Source organism: Alosa sapidissima, chromosome 6 (assembly GCF_018492685.1).
Source record: "Alosa sapidissima isolate fAloSap1 chromosome 6, fAloSap1.pri, whole genome shotgun sequence".
Taxonomy (NCBI): Eukaryota; Metazoa; Chordata; class Actinopteri; order Clupeiformes; family Clupeidae; genus Alosa; species Alosa sapidissima.
In genome coordinates, this window is record NC_055962.1 from 8,492,668 (window position 1) to 8,516,789 (window position 24,122).

General features: G+C 44.3%; 2 protein-coding genes across 7 annotated transcripts; both read left to right on the forward strand.

Annotated features, from left to right (window-relative positions):
- The first annotated feature begins 12,900 nt into the window (after window positions 1–12,900).
- Window positions 12,901–15,059, forward strand: LOC121711457. 2 transcript variants are annotated; one of them, XM_042095087.1, is made up of 2 exons: window positions 12,901–13,823; window positions 14,112–15,059. In XM_042095087.1, the coding sequence occupies exons 1-2, from the start codon at window positions 13,032–13,034 to the stop codon at window positions 14,880–14,882; spliced, it is 1,563 nt and encodes a 520-aa protein (XP_041951021.1). In that variant the 5' UTR covers window positions 12,901–13,031; the 3' UTR covers window positions 14,883–15,059. The 2 variants fall into 2 exon arrangements, with proteins under 2 accessions (XP_041951021.1, XP_041951022.1); XM_042095088.1 differs by having other exon boundaries at window positions 12,901–13,818; window positions 14,107–15,059.
- Window positions 15,060–15,096: 37 nt separating this feature from the next.
- LOC121711464 lies at window positions 15,097–21,836 on the forward strand. Of its 5 annotated transcripts, XM_042095099.1 has the most exons (6): window positions 15,097–15,362; window positions 15,455–15,514; window positions 15,723–15,818; window positions 20,553–20,720; window positions 20,850–20,942; window positions 21,241–21,836. In XM_042095099.1, the coding sequence occupies exons 1-6, from the start codon at window positions 15,237–15,239 to the stop codon at window positions 21,562–21,564; spliced, it is 867 nt and encodes a 288-aa protein (XP_041951033.1). In that variant the 5' UTR covers window positions 15,097–15,236; the 3' UTR covers window positions 21,565–21,836. The 5 variants fall into 5 exon arrangements, 2 of the variants coding, with proteins under 2 accessions (XP_041951033.1, XP_041951032.1); XR_006032337.1 differs by lacking the exon at window positions 15,455–15,514 and having other exon boundaries at window positions 20,846–20,942; XM_042095098.1 differs by having other exon boundaries at window positions 15,455–15,814.
- The last annotated feature ends 2,286 nt before the right edge of the window (window positions 21,837–24,122 follow it).

The following is a 24,122-nucleotide window of genomic DNA, read 5'->3' on the forward strand; positions in this document are numbered from 1 at the left end:
TGCACACTTCACTCCTCTCATCTATACAACGTAGTTCCCATTTCTGTAAACATACATAATTTCAAAGAAAAATATTACCACTCGAGGGAAATCAGTGTGCTGTCCATTAAGATGTAAAAAAATAGGCATAAATCTAGCGTACACATTTTCACGAATCACGGATGTGTTGTCTATAGAGAGGTAATGTTAGATTACATTGTACATTGCAAAAATATCACCATGCATTCATAACCTCCTGATTCAGTGAGAGTGATCCCAAAACATCGGAAAGTATGTCTTTGTGACAATTCTGTATTACATTTTGTCAAGAGGAAAAATCAATAGCTAACTGAACCCAACTGAACAGTGATTATAGTGCTGTGAACGCTCCTGGCTCTACCTGGCAAATACGCCAACATAATAGCAATCAGCTATGGCACAAGCGTGCCTGTTGTTAAAGGGAATGTGAGATGACGCTCTGATTGGTTTATTGCACGTTACGCCCAAACCACACCCATGATTAATGTAACTACTTTAGACCACCCCATTTTAGATTTGCGTCGGGCGCAACAGTCAATTATCCCGCCGGTAAAATAGCATCAGCGCCCAAGATCCGCCCACAAAGTCACTTGCGTTTTGCGCAAAGACACTTCCATTTTAGACCATTAAAATAGAGCCCTCTTTTATTATTCATATAGCACATTTGTATGCACACAATAACAACACAAAGCACTCCACACACAGACATCAGGACATAACAAACACATCAACAATTAATACAAATAAAACCATATGTGAAATCACCTACACTGAGACAGCTGAAATGTCCATTAGAATATAGTGATAGCCTGATTAAACTGTGTCTGTGTCTGTGTCTGTTTAAGTCTGTCTAAGAGACTGGTATAGTTTCTCTCTCCAGAAGATTGTTTCCTTTCCACTTCTCACTCAACCACAATTTAATAAATGAAAGTCGCTCCACAATGTATGTGTGTGACACGGTGTTAATTGGACAAGTGATACATGTTGAGATAGCGACAGAAAGGAAGCAAAAACAAAGAGTAAAGAGAGTGTTGAGGCGCATGGCTGATGGCTCTTGATGAAAGACATCGGCGGCGGCGGCGGCTTCGACAATTCAAAGGACAGCACTTTGAATTACGGGCTCGGAGACAGGAGAGGATTTTTACAGACAAGGCATTCTCCACATGAAAAACAAGAGCTAATAAAGAAGTCGCCCGAGGTGACGGAAGAAAAGTTCTACTTTACTGTAGCATGTTGCCCAGGTAACGGGTTGAAATGCTAAGGCATTAATGAGGTGTGATCTCTTGAGGGAGGGCCCTCACACAAACACACACACACACCTACAGTATACACACACACACACAGACATATACACACACATGCATGGACACACCCACACCCACACACTCAGCAAAAAGGACACCTTCTCCAGGGCGCCCTTGCAATTTTACTGTTCATAACGTGTAGAAAGGGAGATTAAAGACTTCAAATAAATCTTTGATAAAGGTTTTTAGCCGCCCGCTAAAGCCGTGGAAAACACATCAAACAGAATACAGAGGCTCATCGCATGCCTCTCTCCTGTTCTGCTCACCAAACTGACTCGTATCTCCATCTCTCGCTCTTTCCCAAGATGCTTGAAGCCACCAGCCACTTTTTAACAAAACTATGTTGGTGGCCCTAAATTTTGGTAGATATTGTCTCTTTTTTCTCCTTGCCGATCAATTCTGCTTTCTGCTGACACTGTATCTTTGGGGTTATTATTCAGTAAAAGCATGTACAGTTTTAAAACCTGGATAAATTACCTGTCTTAATGCAGGTACATTAACTTGCATGAACCTGTAAATACATAAATAAATAAGTAAATGCATTGTAGACAATAATATTCAAACCTCAAATGCAATTTCAGGCCTTTACGCAACACCTTGTAAGGGTACGTTCAGACTAAGCGTCTTTTTCTCAGCTGCCGGCGTCTGTTTTACATTATAACCCTATGGAGTAGACCGTTTTTTCAAAAAAGTCGTCGGCTTCTTTTAAAACGCGACTGCAACCGTCTTTTTCTGCAGCCCAGAAGTTGAGAAATGTTCAACTTCTAGCGGAAAAACGCCATACGTCATGCTGTCTTTTTTACAGATGACCAATCACAAGCAGATTACCGAGACCTGTGCTTTCCCATGACAACCAAGTAAAAAATGGAGAAGGTGACAGAACACCACTCGTTTTAGTGTCTGAGCATAGAGAATTGTTTGACATGACTTCACAACTTTACCATAACATACCAAAAGCAATAGCCAACGTAAGTTTTCTCTTCCGCAACATTACCCACACGTAACGTTAGTCACTTTGTCTATCGCAAAAAGACTCTTCCGGCTGCTTTTTGGAACAATACGATGGCAGCTTTTTTTTCAAACTGAAAAAGCGGTCTGCACAACTTCTTTTGTCAGAAAAAGATGCTTAGTCTGAATGCACCTAATACCTGTTATAACAACCACTTGTCTTAGCTGATGGATTTCCCATCTGCGGACTGAATCAAACTAGCCCCCGCCCTGCAACCCTACGACTGGCCCCCTGCTGAACAGATGCATGACTTCTGCCACCCCCAACCCAGCACTCAATGTCTTAATTAGTTTAATTAAGCGACTAATTGGGGGAGGAGGGTGGTTGCAGGGGAGTGTGTGTGTGTGTCTGTGTGTCTGTGGAGGGTTTTTTTTAGATCAAATGCTCAGAGAACTTTAAGCTTCCACATCTGGTGTCACTTCTGTCACTCAGGACAATTACACACACAGGTGATGGACAAAATACACACACACAGCGGTTAAGAATCTCACCGCATTGGTAGAAAGTTCCGTAAAATACACAAACATTCTGTAAATCAGGATTAAAGTACATGACAGATGGGACTGCTGACTGATGTGCCTCCACACATGCTAAGCAGATGCTTTCTGTTTTTCTCAGTTCGTCTCAAGCTTTATGACATTTGCTCCTTCATCCCCCCATGCCACCTGGCCCTGCCCTGCCCTGGTATCATCCTCTTCCTCATCTTCCTCTGCTTGAGTCACAATGTGCTGTAGCCAGCAAAACAAACAGGAGATACAGACAGACAGGCGCGGCGTGCTGATGAGAGGGGCTTAGCAGTGGGGATACTCAGGGTCATTTTTATTCTTCTTTCAGAAGTGTGAGGAACAATCATCTCTTCTCATCTCTTCTGTATTCTACTTTTCTATTCTCTTGTCTCCAGCAAAAACTGAAGAGTTGCCTCATGGGACCAGAAGTGACTGAGGCTAAGTTCACACCGCAAATTCTTAATGCCCAATTCAGATTTTTGCTCAGTTTATTAAATGTGGCCAATATCAGATTCCTACCTCAGTGAGGACCGGTGAGATCCTGAACTGACCCACTGGTGCAAAACAACAACTGACTTCCTTCACAGCTCTTTCATTTCCACCAAGAGATGCAATAGCATAGCACACATCAGAGAGCGTTCTCCCAACTTCTCTGGTGCTCCGGTGAAATACCTGGAATTCCGCCAGAACAAAATTCTGACAAGTGTCGACCAAGAACATAGAAGTCACACGGTTTACAATATAACTGTTCAGACTGCATGTTGCATTGTAAAACTTCAGAACTGTGTCAGATTTAGACCACGTATGGAAGTGGCCCAAATCAGAATTGAAAAAGTCAGATTTCATGTGACTTGCGCTGTTCACCCTGTTTGGACAACATCAGATATGTGTCACATCAAAGGGAAAAAAAGGATCAGATTTGCCTTGGTTGCCTTGGTTTGCCTCAGATTTGCCTTGGTTACAGCTACAGTGTACTACAGTGTCCGGGGACTCGTTGAAGCTATGCACTGGAAGTGTGCTGAAAATGAACATGAACAAGGCCACACCCATGAGTTTCTCCTCTGAGACCCACCCATCACTTATGCCTTTAGCTGCACTTTTGCTTAAAGGGTTTCCTTCCAATTCCTTGTACTTTTCGCTGAAGGGTTCCCATCCACCTCTGCTCTCTAAAGGCCTTAAATGTCAAATGACATCAAAAACACTACAGTCTGTCCCACTTCACTGTCTCCGGTTCTCATCACATATGGTTTACATTAATACAGTTGGTTCCACATTATTGTGTGTTTATATCAGACATCTTGCTTCGTCAAACTCATTGAAAACTAGTGTGGTGTACTGTATGCGATTATCTAAAGATTAGTTGGTGCATTGTTTATGTGTGGCCTTTCAGAGTGTACACCAAACTGTGAGTGTACAGAATTGCTGGGAATAATGTAGCCTCAAGCAGCAGCTGCAGTCGGGTGTTCTGGTTTTCTTGTCTGACCTCCCTTGGGATCCCTGCCGCACAAATATAGCACAACACCTGGCTGCTTCGCATTCACATAGACAGACACACACACACACACACACACACGCTAAGACACACACACACAAAAGCACACATATACTTCCTCAAAAAGCCCCAGTCTCATTGTTATCTATTTCACAATTCCCCACTCTCCAAAATACACCTGTGACATCGCTTATTCCAGAAGAGATAATAATGTGACATGAATTTGATGCGATTGCGCACATTACCCATTTGAATTCATATGAAGGGGGATTTGACAAAAATGAAAAATACACATCACTTTCAGGTGAAATCTGGAAAAAGAAAAAAATGATGTGAAAGATTACCCCAAACCTACATTTGCACTAGATAACAGTTTCGGGGAAGTGTTCCCTTTTCCACTGTTCCCACTTCACACACTGTATTCCCCAACAGTGCTATAAACTTAATTCAATTGCAGAGCTGTACTCAAAGCTGCCATATTGTTCAGGCACCACAAAAGTTTTAAGTTCACTCAATTGGTTTCCCAGTTATTGATTATTTTGACAAGATTAACTCTATGGACCCTTTCAAGAGAGTTCTATTATCAGCATCATAGTTGGCCCCACAAGACTTCCTTTTTAACATTCCATATGATTGGAACCCAAATAGAATGTTCAAGCATTGTTTTTGTTTTTATTGTTGAAAGGTGTTGAGTAGAACTGACCCCCAAACTCATTCCTTTCAGGAGTGGTTTGAATTTACGTCTGACGTCATAATGATGTGCCAGTTCATTGGTTAGGTTCATATCAACATGGCAAATAACCTAATAACCAGGGCATGAAATTGGCACCCGCCCATACGCCAAATGCGGGTAACTTTTGTGATTGGCGGGTGAAACTGTCAATCTACCTGCCACGTTGGCGAGTAGCCAATACGACTGAGCAAGTGTTGTGTTGTTGACCAATCATGTAGCCTATTGTTTTTGTTAAGCAAGCCCGCCAAGCCGCCATTTTCTTGGACAGTGGTCCCCAAACTACGGCCCACGGGCCGAATACGGCCCGCCACCTCATTTTGGGTGGCCCTCCAAAACATATCTGTGGTATATAGCATCCGGCCCGCACGGGAGTACGACATCGTCAAACTATAACCTCCGTAATTTCCCCCATTCATTAAGTCTTAACAGTACACATGTAATACTCTTTTTGTCCACTGGTGGTTGTTTTGCCGCTGTTTCGCGTTTGCCATTGAAAACGGAAAGAAATGTAGGTCTACCTGCAAACAATGTAAAACGCCTATGCTGACTGCATCAGTGCTCAAAGTATTCTAAAAGTTTATCAATTAATTGTTAATAACTAACTAACTTCTATTCAAGTCATATTTCTGGAACTTTCTGGTATAATTATTTATATTTTTTATTCACTCGTTTAAATGTTCACAGAGTTCACAAAGTTCTCATCAGGTGAGTGAAAGTTAGAATGGTGGTCATTTTAGATGTTTCTGCCACCACTTCATAAAACTCTAATAGTTTGAGAACTTTTATTACAGTGCATGAAAATGCACTGTTCTGTTATCCGAAGTCTTCTTCTTCTTCTTCTTCTTCTTCTTCCCACCAAATTTCTGAGTCTAATTCAGCTTCAACCGTTTAACGTAGAAACTTTGTTCAAACGTTGTAACGTAGGTCTTGAAAAGGAGACTTTTGTAAAACTTTATACTTTTTGAGATATTATTAAAAAACAAGCTTATTTTTCCCCATAGACTTTGTATGGGGACTATGACATCATAATGGGCTAATTAACTTGATTTGCACCTGTATCAACTTCCAGCTGCTCACTACTAGGACCCATCAAAGGGTCAGTTAAACTGATTGCACATGTATCAACTGCTTTCTGCTTAACTAGGCCAACTCTCTCTGTGTCTCCATTCTACAAGGATATAAGGCACATTCCATCCAACTTTCTATCCATTCATCCTCTTCAAACCATTCACTCATCCACCCATTAAACTATCCATCAACATCCATTAAACAATCTGCCTATCAACATCCATTCAACTTTCTGTCTATCAACATCCATTACACTATCTACATTCAACTTTTAAACTATATACTCTGTCTCAGGCTTTAAGCATACAATCTGGCTCTCTTAAGACTACTATTTCCTCTGCCCACAACTGTTTCAAACTAAATGTCCTCACTACAATAATTCACTATTAAATAATTTAACTATTTAAACTACTCAACTATTTAACTATTCAGCCATTTCAACTGTCAGGTAGCCTAATCGTACCCCTTTGCATCTCTCCACAGGGATATACAAGGCTAGGGTTGAGTGATGTTTTTATTTCACATAAGGGATGACACTTTAGACTTAGTTTATGTGGCATTTTCAAAATGGATTGGCTATGCAGATTATGTGACGCAGGGGCGCCTGCAGGAATTAATGCTATGGTACGCACACCCATCACCCCCCCCCCAAAAAAAAAAAAAAAAAAAATCAAGCGTGGACAATATTTGTCCGTTTCCCGGTTTTAGCCCCGTGCACTGGTCAGCAAAAAAGTAGCCTACATAGCATAACAACATCCACATGCAATAATACAACAACAATACAGGCGAAAGTTACCTTGTTTTGTTCTAGCGTACCGTGACGTCTGGCTTTAAACAGCTGTAATGCAGTCTAACGTTCTGGCAAGCACACCAATTGCCCACCTTGTTCTTGCCCATCTGGAATAACTCCTCTAGCTTTGCTGCCTCCATACTTTCTGTTTTCGTTGTTTCAACTTGTGATATGCATTAGTATTGCGTTAGTGAATTAGCTCAACATTGTGTGCTGATAACCATATGTAGATAGCCGAGTAAAAGAAAACAAGTAGCCTATTGCGTGCCTGCGTGCATATTCTTTCTCCTGCTCAAACAAAATGTGTGCGCGTTAATTTTGATAACGTGTTAACTAAGTCACGTAATAGAAAAATGTAAATAGCCTGATGGCATGCAGCTAATGGGATACTGTGCATAGTTGGGAAGGTATGGTGGGCCAATTTGGTGTGAATACACATTACACACACACATACAAGGGACATTTTCTCTCGTTGAGTAGCCTAGCCTGATGGTACGCACAGTGCGTACGGACGTACACCTGCAGGCGCGCCTGCGTGACGCCTCTTCCGAGACACAGGCTCAGTTACTTTGCCATTATCGGTTACATCACAGTCAGTTTTCAAGAGTCAGCCAATTACCATGCATACACCACTCATGCATTTGCTCATTTCAGTCTATCAATGCAAAAAAATCATCTTTCACGATTTCATAGAAAGACAGAGCAGGAGGTTGCATATCAGGAGCGTGAAGGAGTTAATTATGTGTGTAATGATCTGAGCCTAGCTGTTGATGACTGTGCTCCCATGATGCTGTTCGGTTGATGTGTTATGTTGAATGTTAATGTTAGCCATGCAAGTTACCAATGTTGTGCGTCCTGACTGTCGTGTTTATGTTTATAGTTGATTACAGTGTTCATAACCGGGTCTAACTAGTGTGTTTTGGTGCGTAACCAATAACCAAGACCTTTCTAAAACAACTTTGCAAGATTGCAACATTGGTGTCAGAAGTGGGATGCCGACCCCTACTGGACGGGAGGAGAAAGCTGCGACCGATACCCCGGCGATGATGGTGCAGGTCCGGCTGGCAGCCGAGCTGAATGGCTGGTCGGCGGAGAGAACGGGCGTACAGGTGGCGTTGGCTCTGGAGGGGGAAGCGCTACAAGTATTAGAAGACCTGCCTCCGGCAGAGCAAGCAACCTGGACTGCAATCGAGGCCGCTCTGCAACGACGATTCGGCCAGAGGATCTTCACCAGCGATGCTCGCGAACAACTCGCTTCCAGACGGCACCACAAGGGCGAGAGACTGGGCAAGTTCGCGGCTGACCTGCAGCTGTATGCCCGGCGGGGCTACCCAACGTACAGCCAGAGTCTACATGAAGAGATGGCACTGGAAGCGTTTGTGCGAGGCATCCACCCGGAGCGGCTGAGAGAACACCTTCGCCTGAGCGCCCCCAGCTCGCTGGCCGTGGCGCTGGTGGAGGCCGAACGGGTGGAAAACATCTTCCACACAACGGAGTCGAGGCATTGCGTACGCCAGACATCGATGGAGGAAGACGGGGGGGGAGTTGGAGACGACGCGACAGACCACAGCACAGCCACCACAACGCCGCCCACGCGAATGGAAGAGGCCGGCCAGCGGAGACGGATGCTACCGGTGTGGCGAGCTGGGGCACATTGCGAGGTACTGTCCCGCCCCAGCACCCCTTACGCGCGCGCCCCAGTCAAACTAGAGGGAGGTGGCACGGCGGGAGGGATGCCACCTTCAAGTTTCACTACCTCCCTGGCTATGGACTGCATACGGCTGGGCCGGCTCGGCCAAACAAGAGGACTCTATGTGGACTGTACGCTAGACGGGACTCGGTGTCGCGCCTTGATCGATACTGGCTCCACCATCTCGCTGGTGCGCCCTGGTCTCTTACCCGGCACGCTGGTAGCCAGACCCAGAGGCTGGGAAGAGACAAAAACACGCATCACCACAGTTACCGGAGAGCGAGCGGAACTGTATGGACAAAAAGTGGTGTGCACGGTGAGACGGCGAGCCGCCAGCTTTGGTTGGCTAGCATTCAGGATGATTGCATTCTCGGCCTGGACGTGCTAGAGAAATGGGGGGCTGTGGTGGACATTTCCCGGTTCACACTACACTTAGGGACGAGCAGCGTAGTGTTGCACATGGCGGGGAAGACAGAGAACGAAGTGCGGAGAGCTGGCGCGACGAAGAACCCGCCAACTCGCTCCACACAAGCCCGCAGAAAGCAAACTCGCAAAGAGTGCTCGCCATCCGAGTCTCCGCCCCTCCCCACACAAGCCCGCGAAACTCAAGCCCGCGAAAACAACAGGCCTCATCCAGGTCCGCTTGCTGAGTCCGCCACTGCTCAGCTCACACCCACTAGAGAGGAGCCAGGAGAGCGGGTTGAGCAATCACCACTCTCCGCTCAGAGAGCGCGGCCCTCTGTAGAGACAAAGCAAGCCGTAAATGAACTCTGCACTCGTAGCTGTGAGGGGCTGAGTGAAGCACAGGGTAGCCAGGTGCAGAGGCTACTAGCAGCGTACACCGACATCTTTGCCGCAAGAGATGAGGACTGCACCCGAACGAGCCTGGTCCAACACGATATCGACACCGGAAATGCCCGGCCCATCCGACTTCAACCTCATCGCTTGCCGTTCGCCAAACGACAAGCAGCTGAAGAAAAGATAAAGGAGATGGCCGCGGCAGGAGTAATAGAGCCAAGCAGTAGTCCCTGGGCTGCGCCAGCTGTACTCGTCCGGAAGAAGGACGGCTCGTGGCGGTTCTGTGTTGCCTACAGGCGCCTCAACCAGGTAACCCGGAAAGACTCCTACCTGCTCCCCCACATTGACGATGCGCTGGACAGCATTGCCAGCTCCTGCTGGTTTAGCTCGCTGGACTTGCGCAGTGGCTACTGGCAGATTGAGCTAGCCCCGGAAGCTCGGCCGAAGACAGCGTTCACCATCGGACAAGGGCTGTGGCAGTTCCGGGTACTTCCGTTCGGCCTATGCAACGGGCCAGCGAACTTCGAGCGGTTGATGGAGCGTGTCCTGGCGGGCATTCCACGAACATGCTGCGTGGTTTACCTGGACGACATCCTGTGTCATACAACGGACTTCACCGGTGCCATAGGACATCTGGAGAAGGTGTTCGACGCCATACGAGGTGCTGGGCTCAAACTGCACCCGAAAAAGTGCCACCTGTTCCGGAGGCAAACCGGGTTCCTGGGCCATGTCGTGGTGGCTGCCGGAGTGGCCACCGACCCAGCTAAGGCGGAGATGGTGAGACGTTGGTCTGTTCCACGCGACGGTGCTGAGCTGCCGAGCTTCCTGGGCCTGGCGTCATATTACCGGCGCTTCATTCGGGACTTTGCTACAGTCGCCAGCCCGCTGCATCGATTGGCGCACAAGGGCCAACTCTTCGAGTGGACACGGGAGTGCGACGCGGCATTCCGGCGGCTGCGGAGGGCGCTATGTGAGGCCCCAGTGCTCGCTTTCCCTGACCCTTGACTGCTGTTTATCCTGGACACCGACGCCAGCGATGTGGGCGTCGGCGCCGTCCTCTCACAAGCAGGCGAGCAAGTGGTTGCATACTTCAGCCGTTCACTGGACCGAGCGGAGAAGAATTACTGCGTGACCCGCAGAGAACTGTTGGCTGTGGTGGTGGCAGTGCGCCATTTCCGAACCTACCTCTACGGCAAACGGTTCCTGCTGAGAACGGACCACGCATCGCTCACCTGGCTGCTGAACTTCAAAGAACCAGAGGGCCAGCTGGCTCGCTGGTTGGAGGCGCTCATGGAGATTCGACACCGGGCGGGTCGCCTTCACGGCAACGCAGACGCCCTGTCCAGGCGTCCGTGTGCAGCAGACCAGTGCCAACACTGCCACCGGAGGGAGGAGAGGAGCCTGGCCGCGGCTCAACCGGAGCCCGCTCGTCGGCTACAGGCTGCATCACCGCTGGCAGAGAGAGAGAGAGTCGCTGTTTTCAATGCTAGCCAGCGTTGCGCCAACAAGAGGGTCAACGCTCGCCAACAGCACGCCAGTGAGGGAGCCAACGCTCGTCAGCAGCACGCCAGGGAGAGACTCAACGCTCGCCAGCGCCGCGCCATCAAGAGAGCCACCGCTCGCCAGCTTCACGCCAGCGAGAGAGTCAACGCTCGCCAGCAGCACCCCGAGGTCGTCTCGCCGCCTTCCGCTACCAGCTACAGTGATCGAGAGACCGGAGACAACGCACCGCAGCCCAACACCACAACGCAGCACTGAAGAGCGGCAGCTGGGGCCATGGACGCGCAGTCGCTGGTGGACGTGATGTCGAGGGAGGAGATACGGAAGGCGCAATCGGAAGACGCCACGCTCGGCCGAGTGTGGTCATGGATCGAAGCCGGTCTGCGACCGCCATGGACTGACGTATCAGCACTCGATCCAGAGACCAAAGCGATCTATTCACAGTGGCCGGGAATAGTAGCACGTCAAGGACTGTTGTATAGACACTGGCGAGCTCCCGATAGACAATCTGACATTTTCCAGTTGCTGGTTCCTGCTGGATTACGAGCCTGTGTACTGGAACATGTGCATGGGGCAGTGGGGGCGGCTCATTTCGGCATTGCAAAGACTCTTCGTCGGCTGAGAGGCCACTTCTATTGGCCGGGATGCAGGCTGGACGTTGAACTGCATGTTCACTGCTGTGACGCCTGTACAGCGAAGAAGGGCCCCACGCGACGCTCGCACGCTCCGCTGCAGCAATACGCAGTCGGGGCTCCCATGGAGCGGGTAGCCGTCGATGTCATGGGCCCACTGCCAGTCACAGAGCGGGGAAATCGCTACGTACTCGTGGCCATGGACTATTTCACTAAGTGGCCGGAGGCGTATGCGGTGCCAGATCAGAGTGCCCACACGACAGCGGACAGACTGGTTCTGCCGGTTCGGGGCACCGGAAGAGCGACCAAGGGCGGAATTTCGAGGCAGAGGTGTTTGCTGAGGTTTGCCAGCGCATGGGCATCCGGAAAACGAGAACAACACCTCTGCATCCACAAAGCGACGGGCTGGTGGAACGGTTTAACCGGACGCTAGCAGTGCAGCTGGCCATATTGGCCGACCGCCGACAAAAGGACTGGGACTTACACTTGCCCCTGGTGCTCTGGGCATATCACACAGCGGTGCAAGAGTCAACGAAATGCACACCGGCAGCTCTGATGTTCGGGCGAGAGCTACGCACGCCGGTGGACTTGGTGTTCGGTTCGCCTCCGAAAGCGGAGATTGGAGGTAAGCCAGGGCTGGAAGGGAGTACACGAGTTGGCCCGGCAGGCTATGAGTGAAGCTGGAATACGTCAAAAGCGAGCTTACGATACGCGCTGTCGCGGCCAGGAGTTCCAGACCGGCGATAAAGTGTGGGTGTACTGCCCGGAGAGAAAGAAAGGCATTTCCCCGAAACTCACTAGCCAGTGGGTCGGGCCGTGCGATGTTTTAGAGAAGCTGTCTGATGTGGTCTATCGTGTGAGACTGATTAAGCGTCGGAGAGTTGTGGCTCTCCACCGTGATCGACTGGCCCCGTGTCGACCCCTGGCCTCAGCTGAGGGTCGTGGAGACTTTGACACTGACTCTGTGGAACTTGGTGACAATGGAGCTGTGGCTCTAACACCGATCACCGTGCAGCCTTCACCGGAAGTTACCGCCGCGACAGCGGGGCGCCCACAACGCCAGCGTCGCGTCCCAGCCAGGCTCATGGACTGACATAGGGTAAGACTTGAGTCAAGGGGACATGGACTAAGTCTCGGGGGCTGTGTAATGATCTGAGCCTAGCTGTTGATGACTGTGCTCCCATGATGCTGTTCGGTTGATGTGTTATGTTGAATGTTAATGTTAGCCATGCAAGTTACCAATGTTGTGCGTCCTGACTGTCGTGTTTATGTTTATAGTTGATTACAGTGTTCATAACCGGGTCTAACTAGTGCGTAACCAATAAAGACCTTTCTAAAACAACTTTGCAAGATTGTTACATGTGTTTACATGTCGCCTATGTAATTTAAAAAAACCTTTCTCAGAGAGAACATTATTTGCCCATTTAAGAGGCCATTTGAGAACCAATGAAATGGTAGCATGTCCTTACAAAGGCTGTGGTTATAGGACTAATGTGTACTCTTCATACAATGCACACAGCACATTGGCATGAGGTTAATGTACAGTTTGATGATGTAGCCCGTGCAAATGATGAGAGTTCTCAGGGTCAACATGGTGCAGAGCCAGTTGATGAGGGCCCTTCCCAATCTGATTTGGATGTTGACGATAGTCAGTGTGATTGTAGACAGTTGAAAGATCAGCTGCATAATAATTTAACCACTGTATTTTTGAAAATGCAAGGTATACTGCATGTGTCAGAGATGGCCACACAGGAAATAGTGGACCAATTCGGAGAGATTTTTTTCTTATTCAGACCTCTTCTCAGGCAGGTAATTGGAGATGTACTGCAAAGACATAGCAGTAATGCAAGTGATTCTGCTCTTGACGAAGTAGTGAAGGTTGTCATGGACAATAATGTGTTTGTCAGTGCTTCAGCTAAAGGAGCAGAATTGTCTTCTTCCAAGCGGAGAAAAAGTTGTTTTGAGAATAACTACCCCGTTGTTATGCCTCAACAGTATATCATACAACCTGATCATACAGCTGTGTATGTCCCTGTGCTTCATATGATGCAAGCTCTGTTTAAACACACTGATGTTCTGGACAAAATTCAAGAAGCAAATAGCTCTAGCTGTGATCATTACAGCAGCCATAGAGATGGGTCTTACTTTCAAGAGAACACCTTTCTATTAATGCCAGGGGACCTTAAAATACCTGTCTTGCTATACATTGATGACTTAGAAATCGCCAACCCACTAGGTACTTCTAGGAAAATTCACAAACTTTGTGCAGTTTACTGGGTTTTTGCCGATCTACCAACCAAATATCGATCAGCTCTACATGTGATACAGCTTGCAGTCCTGGGCAAAGTATCTGACATTGAGAGTTATGGCTATGATTGAGTACTTGGTCCGCTAATTAAATATATTCGGATATTAGAAGAGGATGGTGTGTTCATAGAGGCTCTTGGGAAATGTATTAAAGGCACTGTTCTCTGTGTTGCTGCTGATAACCTGGCTGCACATGCACTTGCAGGCTTTGTCAAGTCCTTCAAAGCGGGGCATGTATGTAGGTGGTGTGTGGCCACAATAAATCTGATTCAGAGTCATGAGGTGGCAGATGGGACTTTCAATATGAGAACCATGACTAGCCATGACTTGAATGCCCAAAATGTGTTGTGTGGTGATGGCACACCTGAGTGTGGGGTGAAGGCAGATTGTGTCTTTCGACAAAGCCTTAGACATTTTCACCCCATCACAGGTTTCCCACCAGACATTCTTCATGACCTCCTTGAGGGCATTGTGCCAGTGGAGTTGCCATTATGCTTGCAGGAGATGATTCGCCTCAAGTATTTTACACTTGACTTTTTAAACACAAAAATATGCACATTCCCGTACAAAGGCACTGACAAGTCTGACAAACCAAAACCGATACCAAAGACTTTCATGGCAAAAAAGACTATCGGTGGCAATGCACATGAAAATGCTGCTTTGATTCCCCTTTTGCCCTTCTTGATTGGAAGTCTAGTACCAGAGGGTGATTATGCCTGGGAGGTGTTAATGGATTTGAAAGACATTGTGGAATTGTCCCTGTCCCCTACATTCACAGAAGGAACTATTTGCTACTTACAGAGCAAAATCACTGATCACAGGCAGGTTCTCAGTGAGGTCTTTCCACAGTTTACTCTCAAGGCCAAACACCATTACATTGAACACTATCCTGAACTCATCAGACGTTTCGGACCACTTGTCAACCTGTGGACAATGAGATTTGAGGGAAAAATCGCTTTTTTAAGCGGGTTGTTCATGGTGCTCAAAACTTTAAAAATGTTCTCTTTCCACTTGCAAGGAGACATCAGTACATGATGGCCTACCACCTCAGTTCTTCATCCTTTTTCAAACCATATCAACATACTTCACTCTTTTCCACTGTATTGGTTTCTCAATTACCTGAAGTTGCCAAGCAGTTTGTGACTGAAAGGACTGACAGGCCTACAGTTGATAGCACAGAACAGATCATAATTGATGGTACTGCTTTCTGCACTGGGTCATGTTGTTTCAGTTGGTTTTGAATCAGGACTGCCTCAGTTTTGTAAGATTGACACAATTATTTTGATCCACAGTGATGTTGTCTTCATTTGCAGGCAGCAGAAGTCAGATTATGTTGAACACTTAAGGGCATATGAGTTATGGCCAGTAACATCTCTGTGCACACTGTCAATGATTTCAATGACTCACATACTCTTTCTGTATACAGTACAATATTTCAGGAAGATTGTTCTTGACACCGAGGAGATTTATCTCGCGTTGACAGACACGCCTAAGCACACCTGCGCAAGAGCAAAGGTACTGCATTTTGCACATAAAATAATAGTCATGTTTTGGTAATTGAGAATTGCAAATTAATTTTACTTTTTATTTTAATTTTATTTTTTTAGATGGCACAACCCCCTGGTTTGTTGCTAAGGGTCTATATTAATGCAGACACAGCTCACAAGGTCATCTTACCAACCAGACCATCCACATTAGATGAACTGATATCATTTATGCAAGAGAGGTTTAACTTAGAAGGCCATTTTACTCTTCAATATGAAGACCCTGACTTTGATGGAGAACTCTGCGTCTTGACAGAGATGTCAGAGTTGCCCTCAAAGGCCGTGGTCAGGATAATAAGACCAGACAATTCAAATGACTCCCCTCCCACAGAATTCACTACCCAGACCCAGGAACGCACTCAGAGACGGCCCAATGAGTTCTCAGTTCCAACATTTTCCTATGATGTGGAACACATACTGGAGGCAGGTAACACTGCATATAATGCCACACAAACCCATAAAACTCACAAAAGGGCAGAAACATAATGTTTTAGAAAAAATGGCTTAGGTCATTTTTAGTTTCAATGCCTATGCCGGTGAAGATGAATTGGCAAAAGCTGCAGAGGCATTAGTGCGCAAGCACCCTTACAGCGTGGGAGTGATTGTGGTTGGTTGGCTTGGCAGACCAGCTTATTTTTTAAAATGGGTAACTACCCTCACAAGTTGAGTAGAGCTGGGTGTCTAGAGGTAGCAGTTAACTCAGGCAAAAGAAGCCAGTCTAACCCTGATGGAGCAGCATCCCATGCAAACATAAAAAAAAGCTTGCAGAGCGGAGCTAAATTACTTGCCAAACTTCCCCAAAGGAGAAAATGCCACTAGTTCTGAACAGTTCAGATTGCAGCTTCTTGAAGAAATTTCAAGGGCCGAGACAGATCCAGTTTTAATTGATAGGCTTATAAACACTACCTTTGCACTGCGCAGAAAGCACATTATTGTGGACAACCAGTCACAACCTGTGAGTGAAGTCCTGGAAAATTGGCCTGCTCTTCGAATGGAGTCACAAGTAATTTGAAGTTATTTACGTATTATATCTGGTGTGCTTAATTGGGGGCCTAGCAGCAAAGCTGGGAATGCACTCACTGTGTTTTTATGTATTCTACTTATTATTATTCATCTCTTCACTGCACTTGAAGTCTGTGGTAATTCATATGACCGTATAGTTAGACAACCGTAAGTTGCACTCTAATGGGGGGGGGGGCTACCTTAACTATCACATTTTCACCAATCATATGACTGACCCCACTGATGGGTCAGTCATATGATTAATTTCACCAAATTGCATTTTTGCCACTGAAGGGCTTTAGAGCCCCAATAGGTAAAATTTGGCTTTTCACCCATGCACTTTTACCGAGTAACCGAGTATCAAATCTTAAAGGTTGTATCAGCGATTGCAGGCCCAAACAATAATCACATGTATCTAATCTTCCTCACGATCCGCTAGCTGCCCCATAAGCAGGCCATCAAAAAAACGCTTCTCTATAGGCAGCCTAGGCTCCCAGATCTGTACACAAAAACAATTGGTGCTACCAACCGCTCAAAACCAAAATAAATAGTGTTCCAACCAATCACCGACAGGGAGTGGGTGTTGTGTGGTTTTGCGCTCATGCATGGCTGCACGCGAAGTCTGAACTGAAGGAGGGCAGCGTTTTTTTCATGATGCATGTAAGGGAGGGGCGAGCTAGCTTGGTTTGTTTGGGATCTCGCTTCAAACACCCAACAGAAGTGACGTCACCCACAATCGCTGATAACAACCTTTAAAAAACGAGACACTGTTGGGATTTAGTGTTAATTTCGTCAGACGAGACGAGAGGAAATATGTTCGTCAACGACCTTTTTTTTCATGACTAAGACGAGACGATGACGAGACGGCAGTAATGTCCTGAAACACTGACTAAGACTAAGATAAAATCTCTCTTCATTTTCGTCTACAAAATGAGAAGACAGAATATCTAGCTGTTATGTTTTCAAAATATTCCGAATGAGTTCATACATAACAGCTTGCCTGTAGGCAGGGCTGTAGTACTCGAGTCCGGTCTTGGACTCGAGTCCGGACTCGAGACCGTTTTTCTATGGTCTCGGACTTGTCTCGGACTCGCTAGTATTTGGACTTGGTCTTGTCTCGGTCTCGGCCACTGGTCTTGCCAAATATGGCTTTTGGTCTCGACCGAGTCCAGGTGTCTTTAGGGCCATCAAAATTAACGTGTTAATCGCCGCGATTCATTTTGAAATACATAATGCGTTACAAAATATTAACTCAATAGTGTTTACCTTTGTGGGGGGCTGATGTCACGTAACGGAAGCCGCAAAACCTAAAACCGCAAGCCTGAGAGTTTATTTTACTGTCTGTGGAGTTAGCTGAAGATAAAGAGGAACCAACATTTAGCCAAATAGTAGCTTTACTGCAAACTGCTTTTCACTCTTGTTAGATAACGTTTACAATGTCAAAATGCACCAACTGCAACAGTTACATAAAGATGATACTTTTTAGGCTCCTCTCCATTAAGATCCAACTTGAACGTATGCTATTCCATTTAATTAAGAGCGCGTCTGAACGCACACGAGAAGGGGAGAAAACGATTGGCAGGCTCCAGCTGGCTTGTCGTTGTTGATGATAATTGATATCTCCTTTTTAATATAAGAAACTTATAAAAGGAAGGCAACAAAGACGAGGTTAGAGGAGATTGCGGATTTATCCGATTTCCACTACTGACCAGTTATAAACATGTATGTAGGCTGCACTCACTGTGATTTGAAAAATGGACAAAAATATGAAGAGTTGTCTTTGCCTTTGTGTAATGGAACTGGTGAGTCTTGAAGTCTTCAATAATTTGTTTACATGAAGCACATATTATGCCGATTGAAACACATTCCATTCAGATAGCTAGGTGACTGGCTCAGGCTCATCATTCACTTTTAATTGCAAACAGAAAATGTCTAGCTAGCATCATGTCATTACATGCTTCTATTTCCAAAGGAATGAAAACTGTTTATACCAACTTAATATCATGCTTATCATTGTTAATATTGTACAATACATGTGGTACAAACAATATTAGAGCTTGTGGACTAGCTATAGGCTATATTTCAATGGAGCTGGTAAAAAAAAGATCATTATGAGAACGTGGCCACAATGGGCTTAAAGTAACAGTGCACCATTTACAAATGAGTTAAACAGCATCATATGTGTAGTATTTCTTAAGAAATTAATACTTTAAAACACAATTACTGTGTCAGTATTATCATTTAAATAATATAAAAGTGTTTTACTTTTACCTTTGTGGTTACTCATTAATTTTGTGATTTATGTTGAAGCTTTAGTCTTTAGGAACTTTTTAATTGCGGTTAATCGAGATTAATTCATTTCAAAATATATATTTTGAATCGTTTGACAGCCCTATAATAATATTGGAGAAGGGGAATGGCTACACTTACAAATCCTGGGTGTGTTCACACTGTTTTTGCTTTTAGATAATAATAATAATAACCCAAAATGATTGTCTTGATACTGTTATGCACAAGACTTTTTTTCCTATCCTGGACTCGGTCTTGACTCGGACTCGAACCTTTTTGGACTCGGTCTTGTCTTGGACTCGAACCTCTTTGGACTCGGTCTTGACTTGGTCTCGACTAGTCCTGGTCTTGGACTTGTCTTGGACTCGACAAAGGTGGTCTTGACTACAGCCCTGCCTGTAGGCTAGTCTACGTGCTGTTGCTGCAACCCTGTGGCTGCAACACGAAACTACATGGAACAAGAACATTGGAGATTTCTGCCAGAGTTAGCAAGCTAACTACCTAAGCTTTATGCCACAATGCTACATACCCAGAAGTTGAAGCTTCTCTCATACAAATTAACATCCCCCAGAATGTCTATACGAAAATGTTCATCATGTAATGCCAACTATTTAACTAGTTAGACTGATGATGCAAAGTTTGCTAGCAAGTAAGCTAATATGGAAAGTTCGCTAGAAAGTTAGCTAAGTTGGCTAAGATGGAGAGTCTGTTTGGGGAATGTGTTGTGTTTGGGCGCATATCGCCATCTAGCGAGGCGGAGTAAAACATTAATACTTTGGCCTATGACAGTGTTTCTCAAACTTTTTTAGTTTCAGGACCACTTAACTAACCCTAGCTAAAAGAAAAAAAAAAAGATTAGACCTACTTCAACAGTAGCCTATAATTAGTCTAGACAATAGGCCTACTCACTGAACCACCTTGCTTATTGTCTTTGCACTTTGCTTATTGTGTGGATTCATACTGTATGATTTAAACTGGCATATCTTACATAGACAGTGTTGCAGAACTGTTTTTACATACAAGTTAGTTCAATATTGCAAACAACTCATCTATATTATATTTTACCACGTCTCCTCGCGGACTACTTGGGATAGCTTGCGGACCACCAGTGATCCCCAGACCACACTTTGAGAAACACTGGTCTACGAATAAGACAGTGGTCCAGTCAAATCTTTTACTGTCTATGGTCAAATCCCAGCCGAGCTATAACTGTAGACTTACCTGTGCATGTAAACATACTGACTGACAAAAAATCAGAATGAGTAATTATAACAGACGAGTAGCCCTGTGGACACACAATATTGTTGGAAAATTGAGATGTGTAAAAACACTATTTGACTCAAATGGTAATCAGAAATAATTTGTTATAAAAAAAAAAGACTAAAATGTGTTGACTAAAACTGATGAAGACTAAGTATAACTGCACTATGTAAATTTACCAGATCGGGTAGCAGATCTGTAGTTCGATGGAATGAGACGTAAGAAACTACTAATTTGATTATTTGCTTCGATGTCGCAATACATCATACTTTCATAAAATCATGTAACATACTCTACCCTATCTGTGGACATTGTTATTTGCAAAGCAGGTGCTGGATAAACAAATAAAAGTGCTTTAATGTTGCTTTAAAGAAACAGACTTATCCTCACTAAAGATACCTGTAGCAGTTTCCGTCATCAAAATCGGACATGCTCTACAGCCAATAGTATTTAGCAGTGTAGCCACCCCTCAGGAAGTGGTCTAACACCCACACCCAGTTGTGAGGAAGTGCAACGATTTTAGCATAATTTGACCTATGGGCAGTGATGCCATGCTGCAGCAATATATAACTTAATGTCATTGTGACCAATTTTCTTTTTGCATTTTCAGATTTGTGCAGAATTCCATCGAATAACAAGTACAAATTTAAAGAGTACATTTTATTCTGCATTTGATAAGTACATGCCACGGCTAATGACGATGTACCTTGAGAAAGCGGCCCGCACTGGCAAAACTTCTGAATTGCTAAGAAACATCTTCAGGACCCATGATCTCCTTGTATGTAACATTTCCTACCTCATGACAATTTGTACTATAGTATTATTTAATATATGCATATGATTAATATTCTGCTTATTCTGCAATTCTGTCTTCCCATTACCCACAATCCCTCTGTCTTCTAGGAAGACGTCGATGTTAACAGCAGACGCACAATTGCTCTGCAGGCACTTCCCATCTTCCTGCGTGAAGATGCTGCTGGATTTTTTTAAAACCTGGAATGTAAGTTTTTGATTCAACTGTGTGTAGTCTTTTACTCTTTCTTTTTCTTACTTTGTGTTCTCTATATCTCTTTTTCTATTTAATCCTCTCTGATACTGCCAAAAGACAACAACCACAACCATATTCCTAGCCACCAGAAAAGCTATTAAATCATACTGTACTACAGTAATTCTCCAAGAATGTCATATTTGGGAATTTTACCTGAACTTTTCATTCACTGGTATTTAATATTAAATACACATGTAGTGTTTTTCATTGACTGCTCTACTCATTAACTAATTACTGTCATGTTCTTCAGGCAGAAGACATTGACCTGCCAGACCTCTCGGATACAACTGTAGCTGTTCTCATTGTCTCGAATGATACAGTCTCCCTTGTGAAGTTTGGTCCTGCAATACATTCTATAGTTCTTGAGGGAGATATTGTGGTATGTGATATAGCACAGATGACAGAGGCATTCATTTTGCTTTTTGGCTTGATTTATGCACTACATCTACAGTATCCAAAGAAATTGTCATATACATTCAATTTTATTCAAAAAGTTGTAATGGGTTTGGATGACCTGAAGCGGTTACCTCCGAGACTGCTTAGCCTTAAAAATGATCTGATGATTGATGAGTAAGCAGTCTGCTTAATATATGTCGTTGTTACTACCAGCATGGTGATACTCAAGCAACCATTTTGTTTTTGTTTTTTGTTTTCGCTTTTTTATTTATGTTGGCCTATTATTTTTGGATCGGCCTATTATGTTGGCCTATTTTTTGTTATTTGAGTATTATTACCTTTATTGAAAATGTGGTTGTTATTTCTTTTCTTTTCTGTATTAACCCCATTGCTGGGGACATTGTTCTGAATGCTAATGGAATTCATAAATAAATGGAATCTGCAGTAAAATTGTCTTTTGAATAGTTTTTTTATTTGAATCATACAAATAAAATATATTTGATTTTGAGAAAAATAGTAAACATATACAGTCAACAAAATGTGTTTCAATACAGTTAAGTCAACTTAAAAATATAAGAGGCTGAATTGACAATGTTTAGGTCTGAGAAACTGAATGAGTCATGGTGATAACATGAATACATTATTAGGAGTGATAACTTAAAAAAATCAACTCCGTTTCCAGTGTCAATTTTGTTATTTTTAACATTAGTTTCAAAATGATCAGGTTCATTAAACTTATCAAAAATTTAAGTAGTGATTACTTAAAATGTTTGTTTGTGAAATTATTATGTTTCAGTTCATCAACTTCCTCAAAATAAATGAGTGTAAATAACTTCTTAATGTTCATTTTCTTAATGTTCAAACTTAATGTTCATTTGCTCAAAGATTTTAAGTCTAAAGAGCTTGTCTGACTAATGTAGTAATTACTTAAAACATCTTTTTCTCACATTATTCTTTTTAATTTTATCCTCTCCTCAGAGATTTTGAGCACTAACAAAAGTCTCATTTTAAGTAGAAATTACTTAAAATATTCTTTAACATAGCTTACGATTTTGAGGTAATCAGTTTCATCAAATATTTTGAGTTCATTGAACCTGTTGGGGTTTACAGTGCAGCCTTCACTCTGTGGGTTGAGCCAGATGGCATCAGCAGGATGCTCTTGGGTAAAATACATGTTATATAGAGCTGCTACAGTAGGCTCAGTAGGAGCTCCCCTATTAGTTCTAACCATATTGGTTCTTAACGGGGGAACCATACTGACTTCTTCTCGGTGAACCCATTTGGAGAAATAATGGGATTCCACTCACAGCTAACACAGGAGGGTTATCATTGAGGGAAATTGGGGGGTAAAAAGCAATGGAAAAAAATGCAACAGTAGAAGATCCTGAGAGATTTCCTAACCTGGAAAAGAAACCTGTTTCTACTATCTGAATATTGCCTTGAGCAGTGTTTGACATTTGTATAGTCAATTAAACATTTTCTTTCGTGTAACTCAATTCTACTGCTGCTAATGAGATAAGAAATTCAACATGCCAAAGTAATTTTTACAGAACTCACACTGCCGATAAATTTAACTTAAAAACGGTTGACATTTTGAAAAGTGAGAAATCACACGCTGAGGTGAGGAAACATCTTTTAGGTGCTGGTGCTTGTCACCTCGCTGGCTCCCCGGGACATGGTGAAACGGAAGGCGAGAAGAGGAGAGGAAGTGGAGAGGAGTGGAAAGGAGAGGAGATGGAGAGGAGAGGAGGTGGAGAGGTGACACACACACAAACATACACAAATAACTTCCCCTGTCTCCCCTTTAATCCCCTATACACACACACACACACGCTAAGACACACACATACAACACATACAGTACACATACACACATACACATGCGCACACACACACATACACATACAGTACACATACACACATTCTCGCCCTCTTTCTGTCTGTCTGTCTGTCTCTCTGCCAGATCATAAGGGAGCCCTTATAAATGACTGTTGTCATTAAGTGTCATTCAGTTAATGTTTATATCATGTTGTCATTGGCAGGTCATGTCAAGTTGCCATAACAAAGACATCCCAAGCAATGTCAACTTGACATTAAAATTACATAAAAACACTACAAATAAAGTGCTCAGAAATTCTCCACTCTCTTTCTCTCTCTCTTTTTTTCTCTCTCTCTCACTCCCACAGAGTTATGATTCTTTCTCTCACTTGTCTGTCAGCTACAGTATTTCACTGTCTCTGCAGGAGTGTCTATGAATATGCAAGGCAGCCTAGAGTGCTTCAGATTACCCACAGGGCACTGTGGCAGTGGGTGTCAACTCAGACGGATGGCTGGAATCAACTTCAAATTGACTGTGTTGTTCCTGTGACAAAGGTTTTCTTTTTCTTGGTTGCTCTATGTGTGTGTGTGTGTGTGTGTACGCGCGCACATGTGTGTGTGTGTGTGTGTGTGTGTGTGTGTCTCTCTCTCTCTCTGTGTATGTGTGTGTGTGTGTTTGAGCACCTTGGCATAATAATTAATTTGCTAAACAAGTCAATAGGAGAGGACCTCCGCTTAACCCTTTGTAGCCTAGGCTATTTTCAGTGTATTTTCAACTTCACAACCTTTATTACCTTTACTCTGCTGCACATCTTGGAGTTCTTTGCCTCCGCCTCGTCGATTAATTCCGTATATCTGGACATCTTGGCGGGCGTTATCCCTTACTTATTACACAGCTCTTCATAAGGCTGCAGAATG